The following is a 13,849-nucleotide window of genomic DNA, read 5'->3' on the forward strand; positions in this document are numbered from 1 at the left end:
CTGGTGAGATGGCTCAGTGGGTAAGAGCACCCGACTGCTCTTCCGAAGGTCCAGAGTTCAAATCCCAGCAACCACATGGTGGCTCACAACCACCTGTAACAAGACCTGACGCCCTCTTCTGGAGTGTCTGAAGACAGCTACAGTGTACTTACATATAATAAATAAATAAACCTTTTTAAAAAAAAAAGATTTATTTATTGTATGTATGTGAGTACACTGTGGCTGTCTTCAGACACACTAGAAGAGGGCAAAAGATCACATGGTTGTGAGCCACCATGTGGTTGCTGAGAATTGAACTCAGGACCTTTAGACAAGCAGCCAGTGTTCTTAACCACTGAGCCATCTCTCCAGCCCATGCTTTTTTTTTCCTTATGGCAAGGACTTAGTGGCAAGATATTCCAGCGGTTAAGAGCTGAGCTTCACAATCATCAATAATTCCAGTCTCAGAGGATCCAACACTGTCTTCTGACCATAGTGGGCACCAAGCATGCACTCAGGCTGGCAAAACACTCAAGGCTGCCTGGGCAGCAATGGTACAACACCCTTAATCCAGGCTCTAGGGCAGCAGATCTCTGAGTTCAAGGCCAGACATCTACAGGACAGCCAGGACTGCACAGGGGAAAGACAGGGTCTTACTCTGTAGCCAAGCTGGCTTGGAGATTCTCTGTGTCACTCCAAGGGGACACAATGCCTCTAGCCTCTGCAGGCACCTGGACCCTCAAGAACTAACCCCCACCACCACACACACACATATTTTAGATTCTGAAATGTAATGTTGCCTGACCTAAAACTCATTGTGTAGACCAGACTGGCTGGGAACTCCAGCAGTACACCTGCCTTTGCCTCCTGAGTGTGGGAATTAAAGGTCTACAACACTACACAGGCCACACTTAATTTAAGGTAATAAAAATTTTAAACTTAAAAGAGTAATTATGCTGAGTGAATGAAGGCAGACAGAAGAGAACATACTTTATGAATCTGTTTATATAAAGTTTTAGGAGTGAGAACTGACTCAGTGGTTAAGAGCACTGACTACTCTTCCAGAGGTCCTGAGTTCAATTCCCAGGAGCACATGGTGGCTGACAACCATCTGTAAAGTGATCCGATGCCCTCTTCTGGTGTGACTGAAGACAGACAGAGTGTACTCATATACATAAAATAAATGGATGAATAAAGTTTTAGGAAATCCAAGAAGAGAAAAAAGGAAATGATTGGGAAGGGACATAGGACGCATGTAGGGACAGTGGTTTATTTTCATTCTCTTGACTGCGCCAAAGGCTTCCTGAGCACATACCCATCAAAACTTACCAAATTACGTACTTTAAATATGACCAGTATCTTGAATGCCAATTACACATTAATAAAGGTGTTTTGAAAAATGTCCAACAAATAAAAACAAACCAAATACCTGTTGTCAGGTATTAGATTTAAAAAGTAATGTATCGCCTTTAATCCCAGCACTCAGGAGGCAGAGGCAGGCAGATTTCTGAGTTCGAGGCCAGCCTGGTCTACAGAGTGAGTTCCAGGACAGCCAGGGCTATACAGAGAAACCCTGTCTCGAAAAAACAAACAAACAAAAACAAAAACAAAAAACAAAAACAAACAAAGAAAAGTAATGTATTCATTGAGTGTGGTGGTCCACTCCTGTGGTCCCAGCACTCAGGAGGCTGATGCAGAAGGATTCAGGTTGGAGCCCATAGTGAACACATAGTGAGTTCCAGGTCAGCCTGATATACAGAGAAAGACACTGTCTGTGTCTCTAAACACCATCAGTGACAACAAAAACCAACCTAATGGTTTAGAGATGTTGCGCAGTGGTAGAACACTTTCCCAACATGTGCAAAGCCCTAAGATTAATCGCCAAAACCACAGAAATAAATAAATTCAAAAAGAGTGAATATATCTCATTGTGAGGCCCTGGGAGGCGGCTTACCAGGTAAAGGGGCTGGCGAGCATTCCTGATACCCTGATTTTGATCCCTAGAACTCACATTAAAAAGCTGGATATTTAACCTGACATGGATTTTTTTTTGAGTTCACAGCCATCCAGGGCTACATAGAGAGATCCCCATCTTTTAAAAAAAATCTGGGTGCTGTGACGTTCATCTGTAACCCCAACACTCTATTGGGGAGACAGGAACCTGAGACAGGAGACTTGCCAAGAATCTCTCCTAGGCCAGCTAGCTTGGAGTCCACAACACGGCAGCCGAAAACAGAAAGATTCAGAGGTGGAAGGTGAGTGTTGAGTTCCAAAGCTGACCTTGGGTCTTCGCATGCTTTTTTTGCCAGGCACACATTATTTAAAGTGAAGTGTCTGTCCCCTCACCCCCTTTCTAGTGGCCTGCTTTCTACAATAAAGCTCTAAAACTATAGACAGTCTCTGCTCATCAGGGCTGCGCTCACTCTCACCTGTGTGGGAACCTCTTTTCCCTCAGCCCTCTCTCCCATAATCCCAGGCTACAGGGTGTAACCCCGCGGCCCCTTTTGGTTTCGGGGGGGGGGTTGCCCCTTGTCCACCCCACCTCCCCACCCCCGTGGTCGAATGGATCGGAGGCTTGGATGCCCACCCGGGGCTGAGTGGAAAGCGTGTGGCAGCCCTCCTGAGTCTGCAGGGCTACCCCCCCTCCCCCCTCTTTCCCTTAGGCCCCTTTTTAGTTCCCACACCCATGGGTGGGTGCACATAGCCACATTTACACGTGCACACATGCACATGCAGTCCATATGCATATATAATATACAAATACCACACACACACATGTTTTAAGCTTATATAGTTTTGAAGCCAGCTGTCCCTATGTAGACCAGGCTGGCCTCAAACCTGCCTGTCCCTCCTGGGTACTGGGGTTACAGATAAGAGCCAACATACCTGGCCTCATTTGATGTTTAGATTCTAATTATACATCCTTACATATATTTTTTTTTGTTGCTGCTGACAGTCAATTATGATTACTTAATTCCTTGTGTGTTTAATGACTCATGATCTGAGGTGATGCACTATTGATCTTAATCTATAGGAATCACAGGGCCAAAACTTGGGATGTTTTTCTCCAGTGAGAGCTTTCTTTTGTTTCTGCCAGGAACCAGAGCTTACAAGCACCCTGAGTCATCTGTCAGGAGTTCCAGGTTACTGCAGCAGCCCCAGTCCACCCCACACCTTGAAAGGAAGCTAATGAAGTTGCGTGCAACAGCAATACTGCCTGAATTAAACAAATAGACACACGATAATACAGAAGAACGGCTAAATGTGATTAGTCGTCTCCTTTCAGTACTGAGGATTGAACCTAAGGCCCTGTGCACTCTACTCAACCACTCTCCCATCAAGCTATGGCCAAGCCCTGAGTGAACACTTCCGCTGGACTGGAGAAAGCCAGAAGCATGGCAAGAGAAGTAAAAGAAAACTGAGTGTACAACACACCTATAGTCCCAGCACTTGGTTGGTATAATGTAAACTATATTGGTAAATTGGCATGTGCTAGCTGGGTGGTAGTGGCACACACCTTTAATCCCAGCACTTGTGAGGCCGAGGCAGGCAGATCTCTGAGTTCAAGGCCAGCCTGGTCTACAGAGTGAGTCCCAGGACAGCCAGGGCTACACAGAGAAACCCTGTCTCGATAAAGTAAGAACAACAACAATATAAATAAAGCACCCTGCCCTTGAGAACAACCGGAAGGAGAACCATTTCCAGCAGAGATGACCAATGTTTGCCTCCTGTTACAGAAACACCCGCAGTAGGAAAGAGGCAGTGGAAGCTGGAAGCTCACTGGCCAACCGCTCCAGCTTTCCCAGGTGACTTCTGCTGGCAGCTTGTAATCCCCAGATTTAATTGGTGTCTCCATCAAGCTACTCCAGTCCTCCCTGCTGGATGTAATAAACTCCCGCTTCGATGTCTTGCCGTCTGTCCGCAGCTTCGATCTATCTGCCGCTCCACTTGCTATTTGTTCTTTTCCTTTTGCTTGCTACGTACTTAATAAGATCTCTCACTCAATACCAAAAGTACAGCTATGCTGATCGTTCCCCTAAGGACACAAAGTTGGGAGATGCGGGTAAGAGAAGTTTCAAGGTCACCCTAGTCCACATACATTAATATGTAAACATGCGTGCTTATTTGTATAATTTATGTAAATATATGCAAATAAACAAATAGCGTTATAAAGGAAACTGATGAATAGTCAATTGGAAAGATACATCAGGCGAGGTACAGGGGTGGGGCAGGAGTTCTCATGTGGTCTCTGTAACTGGTATCCTCTCAGAACCCTCCTGTGTTTCCCCAAGCCGCATGCCCACTGAGTAGCACTGTGCTAAGTTCACAATGGCGGCTCCATTATATAGACATCATGCAGGCATCATGTTCGGCCTTCTGTGATGCACTCAATCTGTAGCCGCCCTTCCTATCTCAGCAGCTGGGGACCGAGGCTGAAAATCCCAACCATCTGGTCTCAGACCCCATTCTCCTGAGCCTCCTCATTAACATAAACTCAGGTAGGACTGAAAAGGGCTTAATCCCAATGGCAACAGATGTTCCTGGCGCCGTTATCATTTGGGAAATTCCGAAGGTTTTAGGATCTCTGTGGCAGGAACTGGGACAAAGACCAAATATACATTTCTTATTATATCCCAACATGACAGATGGAGAGGAGGCTGAGAATTGGGGGCATTATAGCTTGGACTCCTGGCCTAGGTCTTCCACACTCCGCCATGCCTCAGCAGGATACACAGAGGCTCACCCCCGACACTTCCATCTTTAGCTTGAGGGGAAAAAACAATCCAGGGAATTAGCCTTTTGGGGAGCCTTCCATCAGCCCACCACCCCCGCCCTGCCTTCCCCACACTATTTATCTCTTCCTTTAGGCAGGTTGCTGGAAGAACACAGCCTGAGCAGGGGTCCATCCACAAGACTCTTGCTCCTAGAAGTGCATTAGCACTGTTAGCTTTTCCTCTGCTCCGTTCAGGTCACTTCGTCCATGGCAGTGTCACATCAGGGAAAGGCACCTCAGTATGCTGCCTCACCCCTCTGAAGTCAGTCCCTCAACTTGGAATAGTTTTTCCAGCCAGGCCTTACCATGTGCCAAAAACCCATCCCTGGTTTACCATCTCTCTTCCTTTGCCTCCCAAGACCTTTGTTCTCTTCCGCTGCTGCCTCACCAGCCTGCCAGTAACTTGCCTCCTTTGATAACAAATGCTTTGTCTTGCTAGGGCATTATCATTTCGCATGCCTGGCTCCTGTGTGATACCTGCTCAGTGACCGTTGTTGAACACGTGGATGGGATACAGCATCTCCTGGTAAAGCCAAGGAGAGCAAGCACTCCTTCGCTAGAATTGGTACGGATGGGGATTTCCAGCCTTTATCAATGTGTATCCTCTTTAGGATCCAGCCACTGCCCATGTCCCAGTTTGGCGCTCCAGCTTTCCTTAGGCCCTCCATGTTATTACTTTACTACCTCCTAGGACCCTCAAGTCCCTTCTTTTTCAAATTTACACTTCACCCATTTCCAGAGTTGCTGCCTGTTTGGTTTCAGACCTGGGATGAGGGGCTGGGGTGAATATTTTATCCATCAAAGCAGCCTGGCCCCCAGGTTCTCCTGGCATCCCCCAGTCCCTACTTTGCAAACCCTGTCCCCAACCTTGAACTTTCCAACCCAGGTGATTTTATTTTATTTTATTTTATTTGTTTGTTTTTCGAGACAGGGTTTCTCTGTGTAGCCCTAGCTATCCTGGAACTCACTCTGTAGACCAGGCTGGAGAACCCAGAAATCCATCCGCCTGCCTCTGCCTCCCAAGTGCTGGGATTAAAGGCTTGCGCTACCACTGCCCAGCGCTACTGTGTTTTCTCAAGCTTGCAACAGATATAAGAACCATCACAATAGTTTGAGGCCAGTCTGATCTACAGAGTGAGTTCCAGGACAGCCAGGGCTACACAGAGATACCCTGTCTTGAAACAAACAAACAAACAAAAGAACCATCACAGTACAGTAATTCCTCAGCCCTAGAGTCTGATTGCCTGAGGAGGTTTTTTGCTTGGTTGGTTGGTTGGTGTTTCAAGACAGGGCTTCTCTGTGTAACAGCCCTGGGTGTCCTGGAACTAAACTTGTAGACCAGGCTGGTCTGGAACTCAGGGAGAGCCATCTGCTTCTGCCTCCTCAGTGCTGGGATTAAAAACATGCACTACCACGCCCAACTGGCTTTTTTTTTTTTTTTTTTTTTTAGCATTTTAATTGTGTGTGTGGATGTATGTACATGACTGATATATGTATGTGGGCTACCTGTGTGAAGAATCCTATAGAGGTTAGAAGAAGCATTTGGATCCCCTGGAACTGGAGTTAGCTACCATGTAGATGCTGGGGACTTGATGAACCTGGATCCTCTGCGAGAGCAGTAAGTGCTCTTAACCGCTGAGCCATCTCTTCCAGGCCCGGGATGACTGAGTTTGAATTTCAGATTTACCACGTAGAAGGCTGTGAACATAAGCAAATCCCTTCCTGTCATTCTATCTGTGTTTCTTCCCTTTCAGGATGAGTCTACTGGGACCACCTACCTGAGAACATCACTGGATAATTGTGTCTCTGTATGTAGCGGTTAGCCTCTGGATTAGCTTCCAATGAGTTCCTCTGGCATTACAACCTGTTGAAGAGTCCCTTTCCAAAATTAACAAGAGTTCATCCATATAATCAATAGGATGTTTCAGTGGACTAGAAGTCAGAGACAGGGGAATCCACCTGGAGCTTAGAAGACTGCTGCCCTAGAGTAGGCAGGGCCTCAAACAAGAGACATGTCTCGACAAGACAGAAGGGAGAACTGACTTCTGAAGGTCCTCCTCTGGCCTTCATGAGCTCACTGAGGTACATGTGTGCCTTCACAGCGCTCACACAGAGTGTGAGTAACAGAAATAAAGTGGACAGCTGTACAGAAGGGTGACCACTGGCCTCTATACATGCATGTGTACCCACATGCGCACATGAGCATTGCACGCGCGCGCATGCGCGCGCGCACACACACACACACACACACACACACACACACACACACACGAGAAAAGCAGCATGGCCTCCTGTGCACCCTGTTCACGAATTGCCAAGAGCCAGAGAAAGGCCTGGAGCCACCATCAAGTACGCCTCTCGGGTTTTAACTATGTGCCAGGCAATAGAAATAGAGACCACAGACCCTTTCTGTAGCAGCTTCATAGGAAGAATATGATCTAGAGAGGTTAAAAAAAAAAAAAAAGACCACCAAGTTAGATTCTCCTCTGGTGTCCATTGTGGCCAGGCTGGCTGATGACAGCCATGACTAAGGTTGATGTCACTCAGAAAGCCTTTCCCCGGGAAGGTGTCCACATCATCAAAGACACTTTAGGGCCTTGCTTGGCAGACACGTAACTGCAAGCCGCTTTGGACCCAGTGAGGCCATCAAACCCTTAATGGGGCAGTCTGAGCTCACTCGGATGCTGGCAGGAGTTGAGCATTAGAAACCATTCTGCTGTGGTGTGAACAGAGAATGTCCCCTCTGGGTTTGTATGCTCCCAGCAGGCCTTGGGGCAGGCCTGTTCTGTCCCCACAAAGGTGGTCAGCCAAACTGGCAGATTCAGTCTATTCCAAAAAGCTCTTAGTCTCTGCCTGTGGCTTCTGCCCTGTTTTCTCTACTGATTCACACCCCCACCCCACAGGTCGGGTATCTTATTAGCATACAATATTTCCAATAGCTTTAATAAATACCGAACACACACACACACACACACACACACACACACACGCCAGAAGTGGTGGTCACACTTATAATACCAGCAGAAAGATCAGTAGGATCATTTTCAGCTACATAGTAAGTTCAAGGCCAGCCTGGACTATATGAGGCCCTGTCTCAACTCTTCCCCATCTCCCCCAAACATACCTACCACCTTGATGCAACAGGTGCCATAGCTGAGAGATGTCTGGGAAAGAAGTCCTCTCTCCCCTAGCAGAACTCAGAGCAGCTTTGCATGAGTATGACCTGTGCCAAGTCAAAAGGGCAGTCCAGAGGGAGGACAAGCCCAGGCAATGGTAGAAGATATGTTTAGGAAGCTGCAGTGATTCGATTTGGCCGTGGGGAGTATTATAGGGTGGACAGTCCTGGGAGATAACACACTAAACAAGTGGCAGCCAGATTCTACATATTACAATATTACTTGGTGACCGGTGAGAAGAGAGCTTGTAGGTATTACAGAGAGAGAGGACAAGGATGTGTGGGCTTTGCCATGGATCATGAGAGAGATTGCAAGAGAACATTGGGAATCTCAGTGAAGGAAGGTTTACTTGGTCACATGAAGTCTGAGATGCTCATGGACCAACCTGGAAATTCCAATTAGGTCTGTTTAGAAGGCTCTGGCCTAAGTAGCAGATAAAACGTGAGGACCCCAACGCTGGGGAGGCAGAGGCAGGGGGATTTCTAAGTTTGAGGCCAGCCTGGTCTACAAAGTGAGTTCCAGGATAGCCAGAGCTACACAGAGAAACCCTGTCTCGAAAACAAACAAACAAACAAACAAAAAAACCCATGAGGGATGCTGATGGAGAGCCCTGAAAGCCAGTGTAAACATGCAACATGCGACAGTCTACATTCTGTAGACAGGGAAGAGAGAGCGAACATCCCCAGCAAATTATTATTATTTTTTTTTGAGACAGGATTTTATGTGTGCTAGGCTGGCCTTGGTCTTGCTATGTACCTGAAGATGACATTGACCTTCTGATCCTCTTGGCTCTACCTCCCCAGTGCCTTGCCAGGCAAGTGTACTACCACTTAGCTACATCACCAGCCTTTGTATGATTGATTGATTATGGTAGGGATGGAACAAAGAACTGTCAGGTATGATAAGCAGGTGTTCCACCAGTAAACCACGCCCTCATACTTCAGCTTTCTCAATTTTTTTCTCCAAGATAGGGTTTCACTCTGTAGCCCTGGCTGTCCTGGAACTTGCTCTGTAGTCCAAGATGGCCTGGAACTCAGAAACCCACCTGCCTCTGCCTCCCGAGTGCTGGGATTAAAGGCGTGCGCCACCACTGCCAGGGTCCTTCTCATGTTTAGTTTTTTGCCTTTTCCATTGTTTGTTTTACTTTATATATGTGTGTGCACACGTGTACTGTACGCATATAGGAATCTTGCAGACATCAGAGGAGATGTGGATCCCCTGACACTGTGGTCACAGATGAGTGTTAGACACCAAGCCCAGGCCCTGTAAGAGCAGCAAGTACTAACCAGTGAGCCATCTCTCTAGACCCTGCTTTGTTTTGCTTTTAAAAACAGGGTCTCTTGGAGTCCAGGTTGGCCTTGAGCTTTATGAGCAACCAAGAATGACCTTAGCCTGATTCTCCAGCCTCCTAGGCCCAGGGATTGGGTTTTAGCACGAGCCACCATACACAGCTACCTTCTGGTTGTGTAAAAGCAGATAACTTTCTGGGCAGTGGTGGTGCTCGCCTTACTCTCAGCACTGAGGAGGCAGAGGTGGGAGGAGCTCTGAGTTCCAGAACAGCCAGTGCTACACAGAGAAACCCATCTCAAAAAACAAAAACATCAGGCTGGAGAGATGGCTCAGCAGTTAAGAACACTGACGGCTCTTCCAGAGTTCCAGAGGTCCCGAGTTCAATTCCCAGCAACCACATGGTAGTTCACAACCATCTGTAATGGGATCCAGTGCCCTCTTCTGGTGTGTCTGAAGACAACGACAGTGTATTTACATAAAATAAATAAATCTTAAAAAAAAAATCAAGAGCAACAATAAAAAGCAGATAATTTTTTTTAATTCTATTTTTTTTTTTTTTTTACATTTTAACATCTTTGAAGTCAAGACAATTTTAGTTAGGCATACTACAGCTTAATAATAGGTTTTTTTCTTAGCATATAATAAAAGTACATATTATAATGTTTTATTTAAGATTGTTTTCATTTTATATGTATAAATGTCTTGTCTGCATGTAGATATATGTACCACATGCATGCCTGGTGCCCACAGAGGCCAGAAGAAAGTACTGGACCCTCAGAACTGGAGTTTTGGGACAGTTGTTGTGTCATGTGGATGCTGGGACCAGAACCTGGGTCATGCTTCACTGCTGAGCCATCTCTAGTCCCTAATATCATATATTTTAATGGACTACAATATACTTACCTTAAAGGAATATTTCAGTCATAACAAGTTCATATAAAACGCTTGGGACTGCTGAGGCTGGTGGCACCTGCCTCTTATCCCAGCTATACTACAAGACTGCTCCAAAAGCAAAATACAAAGACATGGAAAATAGAGAGGTTAAAAGTTCCCAAGGTTGGGCTGGAGAGATGGCTCAGTGGTTAAGAGCACTGACTGCTCTTCCAGAGGTCCTGAGTACAATTCCCAGCAACCACATGGTGGCTCACAACCATCTGTAATGAGATCTGATGTCTTCTTCTGGTCTATCTGAAGACAGCTACAGTGTACTCATATGCATAAAATAACTAAATAAAATCTTTTAAAAAAATAAAAAGTTCCCAAGGCTCAGTAAGAGCAGTCCAAGGATTTGGAGTCAGGCAGCTTAACTCCAAAAACCAAGCTCATCACATGCAGTGAGAGATGTGCAGCCTCAGGAGGACCCATGTAACCATGGAGACTGACTTGGGTCCAAGAGAAGAGTTTGCAGCCAGGTGGAGCATCTGGGAGCCTAATGTCCACTCTAAAAGGTTCTCGGTGGGCTGGAGGTCACCACAGGAGAAGGGGCAGACAGGTCTTTTAATGATGGGTGGTAGTGTTGACCTATGAATACTGGAGATCAGGAACAACTGTGAGGTGTTGGTGCTGGAAAGTGAGGCTGAGCAAAGGCACAGACAGGGCGGCTTCCACCCAGGACAGAGCCGCGCCACCTCTGAGATCAGGACATTGAGGGGTTACTCACTCCTTTTGGGCAGTGATGCTCCCTGTTAACTGGTAGGCATTCACTGTTGCCAAATGAAGGATAGGTTTCCCTATGATCTTGAACACGTTTGCCCTCTCATGTGACCTCTGGCTCTCCTATCTTCGTGTATAAGATAAAAGGATTGTCTAGACTGTGAGGGCCAGATTGGGGGGAGCATGCCCACAATCCCAGCTCTTGGGAGGCAGAGACAGGAAAGTCAGAGACTCAAGGACATCTTTGGCCTTATAGCAAGCTGAAGGCCAGGCTAAGCTGACACGAACCTGTCTCAAAACCAAGAACAATGGGCTATAGAGATGGTTCAGCCAGTTAGGAACCTTTGCCACCAAGCCTGAGGATCTGAGTTCAGTCCTAGGACCCTCGTGGTAGGAGAGACTTGATTTCTGCACATTGTTCTCTAATCTCCACACATGTACTGTGGTCTACATAAGCCCACACACACACACACACACACACACACCACCACCACCACCAACAACAACAACAACAACATTTAAAAACAAAAATTTAGGGCTGGGTATGGTGGCACCCAATTTTAATCCCAGCACCTCTAGAGGCAGAGGCAGGCAGATCTCTGTGAGTCTGAGGCCAGCCTGATCTACAAAGTGAGTTCCAGGACAGCCAAGACGGTTACAAAGAGAAGCCCTGACTCACAAAGAAACCCTGTCTCAAAAGTTAAAGAGGAAAGGCATGTTGATCCAAGTGGTTCTAAGCGGGCTGTGGCTCATACTAGCCAAGGCTTCACGTGGGAAAGCCCCCAGTGCTTCCAAGAGAACTTTTATGTCTTCATTTTCCACCTCCTGTCTTCAAAACCCCAAGCCCCTGATATAAAGAAGACTGGTACCACCAGAATTCCTCCACGATAAATTGTTGACATTAGGACAGGATTTTCCTGTGTGCTCAGGATATCTAGCAAGTGGCCTTGGTCTCCACCCACTAGCGCCAGCCACACATTCCTCCAATTAAAACAAAACTGACTCCAGACATTGCTAAATATCTATTGGGGGCGGGGGGTGTACACCTTTAACTAGAATTCCGAAGAATCCCCATCCCATCTGCCTGCCCAAGTTGCAGATGGAGCCAGACAGGGATGGAAGGCATCATACAGCAGATTTGCACAGGCCCAGAAGGAGGGGGAGGTCCAGGCTGCACAATATTAATACAATGGAGGGACTGTATGCCAGCCGGTTGACTGATGTGGTCTCACCCCAGAGGGAGAGTTTTCCAGAACCCTCATTCCCGGATTCCGGATCAGTCATTGGAGGGCTTAGAGCAACATCTACAGGCCAACAGTCCCCCGCTTTCCGGGAATGGACAGAGGGGATGTGGGAGTGGTGGTGGTAAGGGATTCTTTCCTTCTGTAGATAATTTCCTGGCATCATCTGCTGCTCTGTTTGATTGGTGGAACACAGAAGGGGAGGGACTTTCCAGCTGTGGGTGCTTGGGTTCCAGGAGGCCATCTGACACGAATATTGATAGCAGAGGTCTGAGGTTTAGGGTCTGAAAGACTGAGGCTTTGGGGCTGGGTCTACAAACTGTCTGGTTCCCACCCTAAAGGAAGTGGAAATTGTGGGCACAAATTTTTCTTAGAGCTGGGGCTGGGAAAGCTGTCCTCTTCTTCACAAGTCTTTTGCTTGCAGCTTCAGGTACCTGAAAGGAGACAGGGGATGGGAGGCCTGAAGAGACTCAGGGAAGGGGGTTGGGACGTGCCCCACAACTCACTCCACTTGGAGGCTCACAACACCCGAAAGCAGGACAATTCCGAAGATACATAGGAGCAGAATCCTAGCGTCCCACAGATCGTGACTGTCTGCAAGGAACCCAGGAGACCGTGGATGATCCTGTGGATCACACCAGGGAACCTAGGGGACCTTATTTAGGAGGGTGAGGATAAAGAACCTGGGTAGCAGCGCTTTTGGGGCCAACAAGACGCCTCCTTGCCCTCGCAGGTGGAGCAGTTGTACAGGACAGTGCTGCCCCCTACGGGAGACAATAGGAGCAGCGCTGGCAAGCGAAGCCACCGCCCTCCACCCCTTCCTCCCAGCCGCCCAAGCTCCTCGGGCGGTCGCCCTACTCTCTTCGTTTCCCCAGGAGGCTCCACGGCCTTTTCTTTTACTCACGGCAGACAGGAGCACAGAGAGCTGAAATGAAAGGCAAGGAGGGGTGGCTAACTTGTTCAGTCACGCCCCACGGGGCTACAAATTCTAGGCGTCCCTTGGTACCCTCCCCATCAATACCTTCCCTGGTGTACTGGGGGATCCTGATCTTCTGAAGCCATTGCCAGTATAATGGAATCAAGGAGATGGATCTTTTTTTCTCTGGAGAGGCACAGCACAGCTATATTGCCCTAGACCTCATCGGAGCTGCCTTCCAGGTCCCCTCCCAGGTCGGTCCCTCTCTTCACCTCTCCTCTTTTCCTAGGTCCCAAGGTGTCCCTTTTCTCACCTATGACTCTCAGGACTCGGTGAGTTTTCTCTGTGATTTGCTTCATTGACACCTCATCTGTGGAGATGGAGACGAAGGAGCTAGGGTAGGCTCTAGAGTTTGGGGGGTTTTGTGTTGTCTGTTTTGTTTTGTTTTCCTATTACCTAGGGCACAGAGTTTTTCCAAAGAGAGGCTACTGAGTTCAGAAAGGGCTATGGACTGAAGCAACGGCTGAGAAGCATGGCTAGGCACTCGCTAGCCAGCCCCCTTAGGAGAGAGTGGTGACAATTGCCGAGCTGACCCTGCGTGTCTGATTTTACCTAAGGCAAAGGCTGAGAAATCCGGGGAAGCCCATTCCTTCCACTTCCACTTCGGCTTCATCTGGCTATTGAGCTGAGCCAGGCGGTTTGCCAAGGCATGATCTGGGAGACGACAAAAGATACAAGCCTCGGCTACCACCAAGAAAGCCCCACCCAGAGCCAGCACCCACATGAGGCCTGCTGGGGTGTGGGAGGGGTTGGACCCCTC

General features: G+C 47.7%; 1 protein-coding gene across 1 annotated transcript; it reads right to left on the reverse strand.

Annotated features, from left to right (window-relative positions):
- Window positions 1–11,875: 11,875 nt before the first annotated feature.
- On the reverse strand, window positions 11,876–13,841 carry Tmem95 (transmembrane protein 95). The gene is made up of 7 exons (XM_021213305.2): window positions 13,642–13,841; window positions 13,343–13,399; window positions 13,135–13,215; window positions 13,018–13,038; window positions 12,797–12,877; window positions 12,620–12,707; window positions 11,876–12,547 (listed from the first exon to the last, which is right to left on the reverse strand). The coding sequence occupies exons 1-7, from the start codon at window positions 13,811–13,813 to the stop codon at window positions 12,517–12,519; spliced, it is 531 nt and encodes a 176-aa protein (XP_021068964.1). The 5' UTR covers window positions 13,814–13,841; the 3' UTR covers window positions 11,876–12,516.
- Window positions 13,842–13,849: the final 8 nt, after the last annotated feature.

Source organism: Mus pahari, chromosome 14 (genome assembly GCF_900095145.1).
Source record: "Mus pahari chromosome 14, PAHARI_EIJ_v1.1, whole genome shotgun sequence".
In the NCBI taxonomy this organism is placed as follows: Eukaryota; Metazoa; Chordata; class Mammalia; order Rodentia; family Muridae; genus Mus; species Mus pahari.

What these genes read in the sequence shown, in the direction of transcription:
- Tmem95 (XM_021213305.2), bottom strand. Translation starts at nt 13,813, where the DNA reads ATGTGGGTGCTGGCTCTGGGTGGGGCTTTCTTGGTGGTAGCCGAGGCT. An exon ending in CCGAGTCCTGAGAGTCATAG is followed by an intron (nt 13,216 to 13,342) that starts GTGAGAAAAGGG and finishes GTGCCTCTCCAG; the next exon opens with AGAAAAAAAGATCCATCTCC. An exon ending in CCCCCAGTACACCAGGGAAG is followed by an intron (nt 13,039 to 13,134) that starts GTATTGATGGGG and finishes CTTTCATTTCAG; the next exon opens with CTCTCTGTGCTCCTGTCTGC.